At 38.2% G+C, this 16,816-nt stretch overlaps 1 protein-coding gene and 1 pseudogene across 1 annotated transcript in view; one reads left to right on the top strand and one right to left on the bottom strand.

The window, feature by feature from the left end:
• Positions 1-16,816, top strand: part of LOC137005890 (zinc finger protein 721-like) — a 271,315-nt pseudogene that overhangs the window by 141,979 nt on the left and 112,520 nt on the right.
• LOC137005681 (uncharacterized) overlaps positions 1-16,816 on the bottom strand; it is a 1,355,627-nt gene that overhangs the window by 1,324,644 nt on the left and 14,167 nt on the right. Inside the window, exon 3 of the mRNA XM_067366462.1 lies at positions 4,411-4,430. Coding sequence (XP_067222563.1) covers positions 4,411-4,430 — 20 coding nt within the window. The remainder of the gene's footprint in view (positions 1-4,410; positions 4,431-16,816) is intronic.

Below are 16,816 nucleotides of genomic sequence, written 5' to 3'. Positions count from 1 at the left end.
TATTAGTATGAAACTCGGTACACATATAGACCTCATCGGGCCGAACAACTTTCGCGCTCTAAGTTAATCGCCACGCCAACAGGAAGTCAGCTATTAAGGGTTGTTTGAAAAACGCATGCTCTGGAATTTGATATACTCCTCCTAGACGATTAATCCGATCGCCACCAAACTCGGTCAGCATGAAGTCAAGACACTGATGATTAAAAATTGCCAGGGGATTTTTGATATCTCAAACGGTTTGGCCGTGGCGAGGCAACGAATTTATGGCGAGAAAAGGGAAACAGGAAATGTGTTATAACTTCTGCATACATTGATTGATGTTTATGAAACTTCAGGAGTGTGTTGGTTGTAGTAGTCTGATCACATGGATGTAACTATTGTGAGTCAAAGTTATAGCGCCACCAAATGGCAGCAAGAAGTGTATCACTTTTAAAATGCTTTGAGATCACCCTCTTATTTTTACCTGATTTGCTTCAAACTTCATCAGTGTAATGTCAATACACAGCAGATGTAGACCTATGACAGGATTTTTGATATTTGAAATATTGTTGCCATGGCAACAGGTCAAACTGTAATAATATTCTTGAGTGTTTTTGAGGCTCTTAACATGCTTCAAATTGCATGAAACTCGACACACACATCAATATTGTCAACCAGTAGACATGGACAAAGCCATAGAAATGGGCGTGGTGGAGGGGCTCAGTAGCGCCACCTTTTGACAAAAGTGGGGGTTAGTTTTTCCTACAGTCACCAAACTCGGTACACATATTATTCTCATCAAGCCGGACAATTTTCTAATTTACATTCATTAGCTCCGACCAACAGGAAGTCAGCTATTTTGGTTTGAATGTTAATTTTTTGAAAAAACAGGCTATGAATTTTATACTACTACTCCTACAGGGTTTATCCAATTTACACCAAGCTTTTTTTAACTTGTTGCTAACACATTGAAGTTGTTTAATTGCAAACGGATTTTGGATATCTCAAACGGTTTGGCCGTGGCGATGCAACGAATTTATGGCAAGAAAAGGGAAACAAAGTGTTATAACTTCTGCATACATTAATTGATTTTGATGAAACTTTGGCTTAGTCTTCGTTGTACAAGGCTGATCACATGGATTTGACTATTGTGATTCAAAGTCATAGCGCCACCAACTGGAAGCAGAAAATGTGTCACTTTCAGCATACATTGAGATCACCCTCTTATTTTTACCTGATTTGCTTCAAAATTCATCAGAATAATGTTAAAACTTGGCACATGTAATCCTTTGAAAATGGGCAGGGAGGAAGGGGTCTATAGCGGCACCTTGTAGTGCAGTAAATGTGGAGTGAATTTGACATAGTCCTTTGATGTTTAACCGTTTTAAGTGCCTATTGCCCGCTGTGCACAGTTGCCCTGAAGCCACCGGGGTGGCGGTGCCACCGGGCTTGGGCCCGCCATCGCTGCTCGCAGCTATATTTATTATTATTTTTTTTTTTTTTTTTTTTTCGTCTTCCGGGGCTTTTTGGGGGCCTTAACATGCTCAAAAACTCTTGAAAATTGGCACACACATTGGAATCCGCGGCCATTAGGATGCCCCAGAGGCTGGTATCCGGGCGTGGCAGGGGGCCTCGACAGCGCCCCCTTGAAAAAAGTCTGAAAATTTGGTCCATATATTAAACATGCTTGCACGTATTAGTATGAAACTCGGTACACATATAGACCTCATCGGGCCGAACAACTTTCGCGCTCTAAGTTAATCGCCACGCCAACAGGAAGTCAGCTATTAAGGGTTGTTTGAAAAACGCATGCTCTGGAATTTGATATACTCCTCCTAGACGATTAATCCGATCGCCACCAAACTCGGTCAGCATGAAGTCAAGACACTGATGATTAAAAATTGCCAGGGGATTTTTGATATCTCGAACGGTTTGGCCGTGGCGAGGCAACGAATTTATGGCGAGAAAAAGGAAACAGGAAATGTGTTATAACGTCTTAATACATATATTGATCTTTATGAAACTTCACGAGTGTGTTCGTTATAGGAGTCTGATCACATGGATGTGACTATTGTGAGTCAAAGTTATAGCGCCACCAACTGGCAGCAGGAAGTGTATCACTTTTTGAAATGTTTTGAGATCACCCTCTTATTTTTACCTGATTTGCTTCAAACTTCATCAGTGTAATGTCAATACACAGCAGATGTAGACCTATGACAGGATTTTTGATATTTGAAATATTGTTGCCATGGCAACAGGTCAAACTGTAATAATATTCTTGAGTGTTTTTGAGGCTCTTAACATGCTTCAAATTGCATGAAACTCGACACACACATCAATATTGTCAACCAGTAGACATGGACAAAGCCATAGAAATGGGCGTGGTGGAGGGGCTCAGTAGCGCCACCTTGTGACAAAAGTGGGGGGGGTTAGTTTTTCCTACAGTCACCAAACTCGGTACACATATTATTCTCATCAAGCCGGACAATTTTCTAATTTACATTCATTAGCTCCGACCAACAGGAAGTCAGCTATTTTGGTTTGAATGTTAATTTTTTGAAAAAACAGGCTATGAATTTTATACTACTACTCTTACAGGGTTTATCCAATTTACACCAAGCTTTTTTTAACTTGTTGCGAACACATTGAAGTTGTTTAATTGCAAACGGATTTTGGATATCTCAAACGGTTTGGCCGTGGCGAGGCAACGAATTTATGGCAAGAAAAGGGAAACAAAGTGTTATAACTTCTGCATACATTAATTGATTTTGATGAAACTTTGGCTTAGTCTTCGTTGTACAAGGCTGATCACATGGATTTGACTATTGTGATTCAAAGTCGTAGCGCCACCAACTGGAAGCAGAAAATGTGTCACTTTCAGCATACATTGAGATCACCCTCTTATTTTTACCTGATTTGCTTCAAAATTCATCAGAATAATGTTAAAACTTGGCACATGTAATCCTTTGAAAATGGGCAGGGAGGAGGGGCTCTATAGCGGCACCTTGTAGTGCAGTAAATGTGGAGTGAATTTGACATAGTCCTTTGATGTTTAACCGTTTTAAGTGCCTATTGCCCGCTGTGCACAGTTGCCCTGAAGCCACCGGGGTGGCGGTGCCACCGGGCTTGGGCCCGCCATCGCTGCTCGCAGCTATATTTATTATTATTTTTTTTTTTTTTTTTTTTTCGTCTTCCGGGGCTTTTTGGGGGCCTTAACATGCTCAAAAACTCTTGAAAATTGGCACACACATTGGAATCCGCGGCCATTAGGATGCCCCAGAGGCTGGTATCCGGGCGTGGCAGGGGGCCTCGACAGCGCCCCCTTGAAAAAAGTCTGAAAATTTGGTCCATATATTAAACATGCTTGCACGTATTAGTATGAAACTCGGTACACATATAGACCTCATCGGGCCGAACAACTTTCGCGCTCTAAGTTAATCGCCACGCCAACAGGAAGTCAGCTATTAAGGGTTGTTTGAAAAACGCATGCTCTGGAATTTGATATACTCCTCCTAGACGATTAATCCGATCGCCACCAAACTCGGTCAGCATGAAGTCAAGACACTGATGATTAAAAATTGCCAGGGGATTTTTGATATCTCGAACGGTTTGGCCGTGGCGAGGCAACGAATTTATGGCGAGAAAAAGGAAACAGGAAATGTGTTATAACGTCTTAATACATATATTGATCTTTATGAAACTTCACGAGTGTGTTCGTTATAGGAGTCTGATCACATGGATGTGACTATTGTGAGTCAAAGTTATAGCGCCACCAACTGGCAGCAGGAAGTGTATCACTTTTTGAAATGTTTTGAGATCACCCTCTTATTTTTACCTGATTTGCTTCAAACTTCATCAGTGTAATGTCAATACACAGCAGATGTAGACCTATGACAGGATTTTTGATATTTGAAATATTGTTGCCATGGCAACAGGTCAAACTGTAATAATATTCTTGAGTGTTTTTGAGGCTCTTAACATGCTTCAAATTGCATGAAACTCGACACACACATCAATATTGTCAACCAGTAGACATGGACAAAGCCATAGAAATGGGCGTGGTGGAGGGGCTCAGTAGCGCCACCTTTTGACAAAAGTGGGGGTTAGTTTTTCCTACAGTCACCAAACTCGGTACACATATTATTCTCATCAAGCCGGACAATTTTCTAATTTACATTCATTAGCTCCGACCAACAGGAAGTCAGCTATTTTGGTTTGAATGTTAATTTTTTGAAAAAACAGGCTATGAATTTTATACTACTACTCCTACAGGGTTTATCCAATTTACACCAAGCTTTTTTTAACTTGTTGCTAACACATTGAAGTTGTTTAATTGCAAACGGATTTTGGATATCTCAAACGGTTTGGCCGTGGCGAGGCAACGAATTTATGGCAAGAAAAGGGAAACAAAGTGTTATAACTTCTGCATACATTAATTGATTTTGATGAAACTTTGGCTTAGCCTTCGTTGTACAAGGCTGATCACATGGATTTGACTATTGTGATTCAAAGTCATAGCGCCACCAACTGGAAGCAGAAAATGTGTCACTTTCAGCATACATTGAGATCACCCTCTTATTTTTACCTGATTTGCTTCAAAATTCATCAGAATAATGTTAAAACTTGGCACATGTAATCCTTTGAAAATGGGAAGGGAGGAGGGGCTCTATACTACACCTTGTAGTGCAGTAAATGTGGAGTGAATTTAACATAGTCCTTTGATGTTTAACCGTTTTAAGTGCCTATTGCCCGCTGTGCACAGTTGCCCTGAAGCCACCGGGGTGGCGGTGCCACCGGGCTTGGGCCCGCCATCGCTGCTCGCAGCTATATTCTAAAATTGTAACTTTACAATCTAAAAACAAAATGTTTTTTAAAGCAGAAGTTAAATACACTAAACTAAAAATTAAAATAAATAAAAACAAAAGAACAGACTAATATTATTATTTTGATTACCCTACAACAGTCACTTTACACAGTTACTGCTATCGTACGAATACACTTAGTTGTGTTTTCGAAATTCTACATATGGCATAATTATGTTCGCCAACAAAAACAAATTTTCAACAACAAATATTTTTAGCAAAATGTATTTAACTCAGATTGAACTCCGTGTGTTTGGCGCGCATGCGCGCGGCGGCGCTCGTTCATGGAAGTTTGTGCTTGCTGAAGGCTCGTCCACGCCTGACTGCAAAATTGAAATATTTTCTTGACTTTCTAACATTTGCAGATGGAGAATATATCTGTTAAATGTAAATAATGCACTGAGGAAATTATTGGATGTCACTTCAGCATAAAAAAATTAATAGAAGTATGTTTGTTTCCACCAATCGTATGAAAAGTTCAGGTTACGTATGATGACGAAGGCACATTAGTGCGAGCCCTCCCGGAACCCATAGAGAATGCATGGCAGTGTCTGCTGTTCAAAAAAAAAGTTCTTTGAATGGAAGTCTATAGGAGCACTCGGGGCAAATCTCGGCCAGACTGAAATCGCCCAAAAAGAGGCGGTACTCCACAGAGCATGACTCGACGCTGATTGGACTATATCCAGAGGCAGAACAAACAGCCTAGCAGTGACAGCTAGCGTAACTCTGTGGTTGAATGTGATTGGAAAAATCCGCCCCTTTCTCACTTTGGTGGTGCGTCGCCCTATTGCCCTAATGAAGAAACCGCCCCTGGTAGCCATACAGATGAAGTTAATACACTTAAAATTCCAGTTATGGACAACAAAAACAAAGAAATTTCAAGTTTTTCAACTTCAAATCTCTTGTCGTCAGTTTCTGGCATCGTAATGATGTGAAATATGAGCAGGAGTTTACTCAGGGTGATTATTTTGACTTTATATTTTGTATTTGAGCTTTTGTCTTGGACGCGGCGTCCGTCAGAAATAGGCGAGGCGCATATCTTTAGCGAAGCGGCGCGGCGAGCCGCTTCTGGGACGCTTCTCTAACGCACCGCGGCGCGGCTGGTGTAAACACGAGCATTGACTAGAGTGGCCGCGTATCAGCTCCGGTAGCCGCGTCGCAGTCGTAACGCGCTGCACACGCGTGCAGTGTAAACGAGGCTTGAGCCCTGCCCGCGTGAGGTGCGCCGCTTCCTGCTTGCGCTGTTCTGACTGTAGTTTACTAAAAGTTTATTAATTCTGAATGGGTCACGTCTTGCGTGTCCATCTATATTACACCAAATGCGACACTGCACTCCCTTGTGAAGTCGATTGGATGAACGGTTCTCGAAATAATAAAAATGCAAACGGACATACAGACACAGATTCTGCCTTTATTAGAGAGAAAAATATGTTCATTTATACCGAAGCTTCGAAGCTCAAAAAATATGTGAAGCTCTTACAAGGCTATTCCTGAATTCAGTATTATTCTGGGGGCCGGATGGAAATTTCTAGCGGGCCGGATTTGGCCCACGGGCCGCCAGTTGACGTTGCATGCTATACACTGTGAATTCTCAAACGTTGTTTTTTTATTTTTATTTTTTTGTGGATGCTTTAGTGTACATAAATGTATGAATTATTTGGACTATAGCATTTAGTTATTTGGTGTCCTTTTGGAGTCTGCAAGTGTCCTCTTGCAGACCTAAATTTACCTTGAAAAAAGCTGAAAAATACAGTTTTGTGAGAATCACACTTGAATCTGATGTATGCTTGCGAAATTTCCTGATAAGTGTGAGATTAATCGTGATTAATTGCGATTAAAATTGAATCTATTGACAGCCCTAATTTTGATGGAAAATCCACTATTGTATTGTATTGTTTTAAACACAGTATTTAGTTCAATTACATCAGAAGTAAATGTAATTAAAATTACAGAAAAAATAGTAATGGTATATAAGATAATTAATGGTATATATAGATAATTTGACATGGTTTAGTGTAGGATTTTTGCCCATCTTTTGGAAAATGCAGTTTTAAATGTAAAAAAAAAAATCACTTTTACCAGTAAATGCTGCAGAGCTCCACTATTTGCTATTTGACTGACTGAAATACATTTTCACAAGTATTGTTCAGTTGGATTTATATCTAAATATTATGAAATCACAATTATAACAATAAAAGCTACTCTTTGTCAAAGTTTAATATAGCGGCTACGGAAAGTATTCAGACCCCCATAAATTTTTCACTCTTTGTTATATTGCAGCCATTTGCTAAAATCATTTAAGTTAATTTTTTTCCCTCATTAATGTACACACAGCACCCCATATTGACAGAAAAACACAGAATTGTTGACATTTTTGCAGATTTATTAAAAAAGAAAAACTGAAATATCACATGGTCCTGAGTATTCAGACCCTTTGCTCAGTTTTTAGTAGAACCACCCTTTTGATCTAATACAGCCATGTGTCTTTTTGGGAAAGATGCAACAAGTTTTTCACACCTGGATTTGGGGATCCTCTGCCATTCCTCCTTGCAGATCCTCTCCAGTTCTGTCAGGTTGGATGGTAAACGTTGGTGGACAGCCATTTTTAGGTCTCTCCAGAGATGCTCAATTGGGTTTAAGTCAGGGCTCTGGCTGGGCCATTCAAGAGCAGTCATAGAATTGTTGTGAAGCCATTCCTTCATTATTTTAGCTGTGTGCTTAGGGTCATTGTCTTGTTGGAAGGTAAACCTTCGGCCCAGTCTGAGGTCCTGAGCACTCTGGAGAAGGTTTTCGTCCAGGACATCCCTGTACTTGGCCGCATTTATCTTTCCCTCGATTGCAACCAGTCATCCTGTCCCTGCAGCTGAAAAACATCCCCGCAGCATGATGCTGCCACCACCATGCTTCACTGTTGGGACTGTATTGGACAGGTAATGAGCAGTGCCTGGTTTTCTCCACACATACCGCTTAGAATTAAGGCCAAAAAGTTCTATCTTGGTCTCATCAGACCAGAGAATCTTATTTCTCACCATCTTAGCAAACTCCATGCGGGCTTTCATGTTTCTTGCACTGAGGAGAGGCTTCCGTCGGGCCACTCTGCCATAAAGCCCCGACTGGTGGAGGGATGCAGTGATGGTTGACTTTCTACAACTTTCTCCCATCTCCCGACTGCATCTCTGGAGATCAGCCACAGTGATCTTTGGGTTCTTCTTTACCTCTCTCTTCTCGGCTTTCCTAATCAAGTCCAATCAGTATAATCAAACACAGGTGGACTCAAATGAAGGTGTAGAACCATCTCAAGGATGATCAGAAGAAATGGACAGCACCTGAGTTAACAAAGGGTCTGAGTTAACAAAGGGTCTGAATACTTAGGACCATGTAATATTTCAGTTTTTCTTTTTTAATAAATCTGCAAAAATGTCAACAATTCTGTGTTTTTCTGTCAATATGGGGTGCTGTGTGTACATTAATGAGGAAAAAAAGAATTTTTTAGTTGAACAAAGAGTGAAAAATTTAAGGGGGTCTGAATACTTTCCGTACCCGCTCTGTGTGTGTGTGTGTGTGTGTGTGTGTGTGTGTGTGTGTGAGTGTTTGTGTGTGTGTGTATATTAGGGGTGCAACGGTTCAAATTGCGCACCGTTTGGTTCGTGTCACGGTTTCGGTACGGTTCGGTATGTGCTAAGTTTAGGGAAAATAGGACTACTGTCAAATAAAAATAAAGAAAATAAGAACAAACAATCAAACTTCAAGCAACATCACAAATACGTACAATAAAGCAAATATTCACATAAAATAAACAGTAGTTTTCAGGTACAGAAAATGGATAAAGTAATCAAATATAAAATAACACTGCATATTATCTTTACTGTATAAAATAAATAAAGATTAATCATTATTGAAGTTACAAAAACTATTCAGTCAAGAGCAGTGAGTGATTTCTTTGTTATTTGTTGTTTGATTTAACATTAAATACAGGCAGCAGGAATAGTTTTTTCCCTTTAAGACATGCGCAATCCAGTACATACCTATACTGTTCCACATGCGCTGTATTTCTCGACTAATATACGTTCACTTAAGACAACCGACTATGTTTGCTAGGATACTCGCCAAGACGGGCATGTTGACATAATTTTTGTATGAATTTGTCCGCTGAAGCGCAAGACTTGAAAGAGAACTCAGTGTTTCCGCGCTGACTGAAATAAGCGTAAGCGCGCTTCGGATGAACGCACACAAATCTTCTCACAGTGCGTGTGAGTTCTCTTTCGTTTCTTGTTCTTGAAGGTTTAAATCAGCAAGGCTTAAATTAGTTTAATTTAAACACAGATAGCAACGTGTGCTGTTCAGGTCTCACCTGTGCTGACGCGCTATCAACACCCGGGTGATGACGGCGTAAATGACTGGACATTAGAGCATGCGGCACTCGCAGTTAACATCTGAACTCTGTCTGTCTGTTTTCCACGTTGCTATTTTAAACAAACCATATTAACCAATAGATGCTTCGTCATTCGAGATGGACCGCGGTGCAAGTGTGTACCGAACCGTAATTGGAGAACCATACGGTTAGATTTTTTTACCGAGAACCGTTGCACCCCTAGTGTATATATATACATATATATATATATATATATATATATATATAAAGAGTTTATTTGCAAAAACAGATAACTCCATTTTTATGAATTCTCACAAATCATGTTTTTTTTAATTGTGCATTCCAAGTTATAACAATCAAACTGCAGTTGGGCTGTTTTGATTAAGTAATGATAACTCCAAAAAATACAGGTAAATTAAAAAATTAAAATTCATTGAAAGTATGTTTTATACATATATTAAAACTTTGTTTTTTAGCAAAAGCAGATAACTCCAACAGTCGTTTTTTTGGAAAAAGCAGATAACTCCACATTTCATGTTTCATAGTTAAACAAAACCCAAGTAATTGCATTTAAAACACTCTCAAACACACATGTGCACACAAATGCACACACCCACCCACACACACACACACACACACACACACACTCAGACAAACACACATAGCCTATATATACATATATATGTATATATATATATATATATATATATATATATACACATATATGTATATATATATATATACACATATATATACACACATATATATGTTCTGTATATTATTCTTTCTCATTTCTGCATTTCACCTCTATTCTATTTTTTTTTTTTTTTTTTTTTTTTAATAAACCTGACATTGAAGACTACATTTTGTTGGCCCTGTGACAACTTGTTTATGTTCCTAGATTCTTCCATGTTAAAGTTTGATCAAAAGTTTATCAAGTATTCAAAAAATTCATCAAATATTTTTTGAGTCCTCTATGGCCATCTTGTTTAACTCTGCATTGAGGACACTTGGTATAGAGTTAGCAACCTACAGTAAGGTCCAACATAATTCAAAATGAGACAGATGATAATAAAAAAAGTACTGAGCATTGTGAATGTAAGAGCCTCACATTATATTAATAACAATCATTGTTGGTGTGTGAATTGCATTTCAGGGCAGTTTGTGAAGACGAGATGCTGTGACAACCTGGACAGAAGTCAGTTCCAGATCCACCTTCAACACCAGACTTCTCATATGGATTGCTGTATACTAGCATATTATTATTCGCTTCAGAATTGGGTGCATGCAGACAAATGTTTATAACATTCTTTCTTTCTGGTGTTGTGTCGAATTCTGTGACCTACCAAATCATATGACTATAGGCATTGCATTGACCTAATCTGACTAAACCTAACCCTAATCCTACCCTTTTGATAATTAACCATGGTTTTACTATAGTAAAATCTTGTTGTTGTTTTTTTTTTGTTGTTGTTGTTTTTTTGACGTATTGATTACCATTTGTATAATCACACAAATACCATAGTTAAAACTGTTTTTCTAGCAGAACCATGGTTCATTTGTGGTAACCATTTTTTTGCTTTTAATCATGGTAAAACCATGATAAATTTCCATAACCTACACCTTATAACCTACTAGGGTCACATAATTTAGTGGGTTACAGAATTCGGCATTATAACTGTTTGGATCAGCAATTAAAGGGTTCGTTCAACCAAAAATGAAAATAATATCATTAATTACTCACCCTTGTGTCAGTCTACACCCGTTAGACCTTCGTTGATCTTCGGAACACAAATTAAGATATTTTTGCTGAAATCTGATGGCTCAGTGAGGCCTCCATTGCCAGCAAGTTAAAGGATTAGTTCACTTTTTGAATGACAATGTCCTGATAATTTACTCACCCCATGTCATCCAAGATGTTCATGTCTTTCTTTCTTTGGTCAAAAAGAAATGAAGGTTTTTGATGAAAACATTCCAGGATTATTCTCCTTATAGTGGACTTCAGTGGACTCCAGACGAGGCTTTCAGTGATACCAGACAAGGAATAAGGGTCTTATCTAGCAAAACGATCAGCCGTTTTTTTTAAAAATACAACTGCATATGCTTTATAAACAGAAATGATCGCCTTGCGAGTGCTTTCATGTTCCGTATTCTTCTAATGCTGTATATCCAATGCCTTCCCTATTCTACGTACGGAAAAAAACTGAACTGGTGCCGGGTTCGTTCCGTAAGTTGAATAGGGAAGGCGTAGGACATACAGCGTAAGCTTTTTGAAGCATACACAACACAGGAGCACTCGCAAGGCGATCATTTGTGTTTATAAATCATATACAGTTTTTTTTTTTTTTTTTCGAAAATGACTGATCGTTTCACTAGATAAGATTCTTATTCCTTGTCTGGTATCATTTAAAGCCCTTTTAAGCTGCACTGAAACTGTAATTTTGACTTTCAACCATCTGGGATCCATTGAAGACCACTATAAGGAGAATAATCCTGGAATGTTTTCATCAAAAACCTTCATTTCTTTTCGACTGAAGAAAGAAAGACATGAACATCTTGGATGACATGGGGTGACTAAATTATCAGGACATTGTCATTCAGAAAGTGAACTAATCCTTTAATTTACACTTTCAGTGCCCAGAGAGGTACTAAAACGTTTAAAACAGTACAGCGGGCCTACTAATATTAGTATTGGGTCTTAATATTGTAGAACAGCACAAGGGTGAGTAATAATATTGACATAATTTTCATTTTTGGGTTTACTATGTCATTAAGACAGCTCCTAGCTGCCACCTACTGGCATAACAATGTAACCTGCAATGAAAGCGCTGAAAAATCGAGAAATCGCTAACATAGTTTCTCAAAATCAGGTATTTATTGAACAATAAACTTCTTATTTAATATATATTATTTAAGTTCCGATGCCTATATATTTGTAATTTGTGTTGAAAAAAATCCTTAAAATATAAGCATTAGTTTTACTGCAAACAAGTGATTAAAATATAATTATTATAATCGCAATAAAATAATTTGTATCTATTTAAAATGAAATACTTTACAATTTACAAATTAAATGTTTTTTTCTTCTGTAAAAACATCTGTCCTCTGAAATTTCTTGGAATTTGTTAATGACCCCATATTTAAATTCGCCAGTCATTGCATAATTTTCATGTTTTATTTATTTACATATTTACCTTTTTTTCCATATCATGTTACTTTTTTTACATTTTGTGAATAAATATGAGTGACAAAATTTGTGTGTAGTATAAATTATTAGGCCTACATATATGTTAATGTAGGCTTATACAATGGACAACAACCAGAGGTCTGCTCTACAGGTAAGGTAGTGCAATGTAAAAAAAGTTCTGCTGAATATTCAGATTTACAGAAATGTTGTAAACTGACATAATAGCTTATGATGAATTATAAAGAAATATAAAATACACCACTTAATGTATTTATCTTACTATACATTTATGTTTTATATATTTGTTTTATATGGTTTTAGTCATTTTATCTGGAAAGATAACACTAAAAAAAACATTTTGATGGCAGCATATGAAGTACCAGTTTGGACGTGTCAAGTACGTTTTTAAAACGTTGCAAGGAGACATTCAGACGTGATAAAAACGTTATAAAGACTTTTCTGCAATGTTGTGAAAAAACGTATTTATAACGTAAAAAAACCCGACATCTGTCGTATTAAATACGTCCGATTAAAACGTTATCACGACCTTTTCACAACGTGAAAAACGTTTTTACAACGTTATTGTGTTTGCTGGGTTGCTATCATGATCAAAACCATTGATCTGAAGCTCAATCCTGATGCTGTCCTGTAAATATTTTTCTAATCAGCAATAAATCTAATAATTTCTGATCAACCCATATCAATTGCATGCTTAAAATAAACTACTGTTTAAAGCCCCGCCTATTTCAAGACCAGCCCCGCCTACTTCCGGGTTAGGCCCCACCCACTCCGAGTACAGATACAGATAATTCATATGGTTAACAGATACAGATAATGCTGAACTCGCTCATCCCTACTCATTACATACTGAGCGCTCTTTCACTCTACTAGCGTCAGTGACCAATCCTCAGCCTAGTGTAATGCTTAGGGTGCCCTCTATTGGTGAAGCTGAGTTTCACAACAATAACACTTTTCTCAAAATACATTGCAGCAGTATTATCATCAATTGTCACTGTAATTCTTATTATCAGAACTCCCTTACCGGAATCAAAATTTAAAGCGGCAATATTTATGTGTGTCTCTTAATGGAGCAATAAACACTCAGGGCTACATTCGCATTTGAGATGTGCATACTAGTACAGCAGTGGTTCTCAGTTCCAGTCCTTGGGACTCGCTGCTCTGCACATTTTGTATGTCTCTCTTATCTGACACACTCAGTTCAGTTCATCGAGTCTCTCCTAATGAGCTGATGATCTGGTTCATGTGTGTTAAATAAGGGAGACATACAAAATGTGCAGAGCAGTGGGTCCCTAGGACTGGAATTGAGAACCACTGCAGTACAGGCAGGTGAGTGTTGCAGAATGTGACAGCCCCAGGTTTGGGCCCTCTCTGGTTCTTTGTATTTTGCTGTGTTTTGTCCCTTTAATCCAGGTAATTGGTGGGTGGAGCTGATGGCTGAGCAGGCGGGGCTCAGGTGGCTATAAAGTAGCCTGCTTGATGATTTGACTCTCTTCTCCTGGCCTTCCGACTGATTCTGCTCTGTTTCTTTGTGTTTTACACCCATACACTCCACTCACACATACACTGCATACATTCTGATCTGACAGACACCTACAATTGTATATTTTGCTTAATTTACTTATTAGAATATCTAGTATTTTTTCAGACCTGTGTGGTTTCCCTCTTTTGTCACGTACTGTTGAGCCAGGTTGTGACGAGTTAAAAATCTGTGAGAGCATCATACGGCAAATATTAATTTCCTTTGTCATGATATGACTGAGGTAACCTGATTCAGAAGTGGACTGTGGCATCTCCCACTTGCTATTTTTTCTTTGCAGGTGTGTTTATGGATGTATTGCACATGGTCAACTGCGTATAGTGTACAATTAAGTAAAATTTTCCTGTCAGTGTTATATTATATCTGATATTTTTGTGTGAATATTACTGATATGTTAAAGTGTACCTTGCATTTTACTGTAATGTACAACTTTGGTAAAAAAAAAAAAAAAATCTTTTTTTTTTTCTTTCTGGAAAGTCTGTATAACCACGGGCCAGTGCAGACTTGTTCTCCCTGGGCGACTGTTTCTGTAGGGAATTTTTGTTTTAGAGTGGTGGAAATGGTATTCACTTTCTTTAGACTACCTCAGTAAAAGTAGTACGATCAGACTGTGAAAACACTACATGACAAAGTCCTGCATAAATAGTAGTGACATTCATCTAAACTATGAACAGTAAAAAGTCAAAATGCAGTATAACGATCCCATCAGTGTTTCATAACCATAATGTTCCTGTGTTAATGTGAAGCTGCATTAATGTGCATGTTGGATTTCAGTGCTGTAGACTAGATGTTTAAGGTTTAGCTCATTTTATATGCTTCCTTCTATAGATAGATGGTTACATATCTATCTATATAGTGATTTAGTGTGTAGGTAGTTGCCAGTGTGTGATGAGCATGCGTGGCACAACAATGGGCAGCAACACAGGGACAGCTGAGGGGAAAGACCGTTTTGCCTGTAACTACTTACTGTAGTTTCCAGATTTCTGTAGATTTGTAAAACCTTTATTCTGTTAGTGAAAATACTATAGAGGGGAATATATATATACGATAAACCTGATCAAAAACCACTATGGCAAAAGCCCTCAAATATGGACTAGTTTGCACCAGAGAGGTTTAAGATGCTGAATCGACATAAGACTGCAACGTCACTATCCATGCGATTTGATGGTAATACAATTAAAAACAATATGCTTGACGACTAAAAATAGCTGTTGGCAAAAAATGTGCAAGAACTGCTAACGTTAACTGTATGTGCTGTTGTTCTATGCTGTACACATGTTTGATTATAGCCAGCTACAGCTAAAGCTAAATGATATTATTAGGCTAACGTTAGTTGGACAAGTTATGGGGTTAACTGGCTAACGCCGGGCTCTTGGTGAGCCGGTTTCTGGGCAGTGCATAACGTTAACGTACTAGGGTGCGATAAAGTTATTCTTTAAATGTCACACAGCTACTTAGTCGAGCGACCGCTTACCTGATAACCCATCTTGTGAGCGTCGGTCGGTCCGTCCTTTCCCAGCGCTGCCCAGGCTCTGTCCGCCTGTCAGCGCTGTGGCAACGGTAAATGGCAGTGAGCCCAGCCCACCCATCAGAGAAGTGTCAGCTCTTATTTTGAAAAGGGCTTATTGAGGGGCGTGACATCACATTGAAGCAATACCCCTGATTGGCTGACTACACGTGTGGATCGTAGTCACACACTCTGCGGAAAGATAGTGCCAAAAAGATCTGTAGACGTGTGGAGAGGGATCTGTGAATGCCCTGTGATCTGCAAACACAGATTCAACACTTGCATGCTGAGCTTTGCACAGAATGTGTACGAATGTCTTTTTACGGTGGTTTGAAAACACAACTTAGACCGTGTTTGTTTGCAAATTGTGAGGAGGGCATTTGTAGATTTTTTTAATGGAAAAAACAGCGAAATATCTGTGCCAAAATTCTGAAAACAAATGCAACACAATCTACAAACAAATAATGACCCTCGTGCGCAGACAAATCTCTTTGCATTCATTCAAATTCTGGTTGTCAAATACAAGTCACTGATTTCTATTTGTGAATCATGAAGAGTCTGTGGATTTTTTTATCTATTTGTAGATCTTGTTTTACATTTGCGGATCATGAGGAGTTTGTTTACAGATTGTGTTTTACATTTGCAGATTTTAAATTTATTTGTAGATCTTGTTTTGTGTTTACAAATTGTAATATGCATTTTTGACTCATAGTCTCTTCATTTTCAATGATTATGGCATTATTTTGTCACAACAGCGAAACAATAGTGCCAGAATTATGAAAACAAATGTGACACAATCTACAAACAGAACATGATCTTCACCTGCAAACAAGTCACTTTACATTCATTCAAATTCTGGTTTTTGTCAGTGATTTCTATTTGTGAATCAGGATGTGTTTATTTGTGGATTTTTAATCTTTTTGTAGATCATGCTTTATATTTGTGGATCACAAAGAGTTTGTTTGAGGACTTTGTATCTATTTGTAGATCTTGTTTTACATTTGCAGATCATGAGGACTTCGCGGATTTTTTTATCTATTTGTAGATTGTGTTTTGTGTTTACAAGTTGTAATATCTATTTGTGACTATTAGTCTGTCCATTTCCAATGGTTTTGGCATCAATTTACCCCCATAGATGTAGCTCAGTCGACACTACTCCCATTTCAACTAGCATGTAGCATTTAGCAAACTGGTCATTGCCTTACAACTACAGTATCAATGATTGCGTAAACGATTGGCTGATGTTTTAAGGCCCTACCTCGTGCACAGATGATGTATATTAATATTATTCCTTTCAGTGTACCTAATCTAGTCTTTTATCAGTTAGTAAAGACAGTTTCAAGTATTATTG

Source organism: Chanodichthys erythropterus, chromosome 3 (genome assembly GCF_024489055.1).
Source record: "Chanodichthys erythropterus isolate Z2021 chromosome 3, ASM2448905v1, whole genome shotgun sequence".
NCBI lineage: Eukaryota > Metazoa > Chordata > Actinopteri > Cypriniformes > Xenocyprididae > Chanodichthys > Chanodichthys erythropterus.
This window is presented reverse-complemented; position numbering and strand designations above follow the sequence as displayed.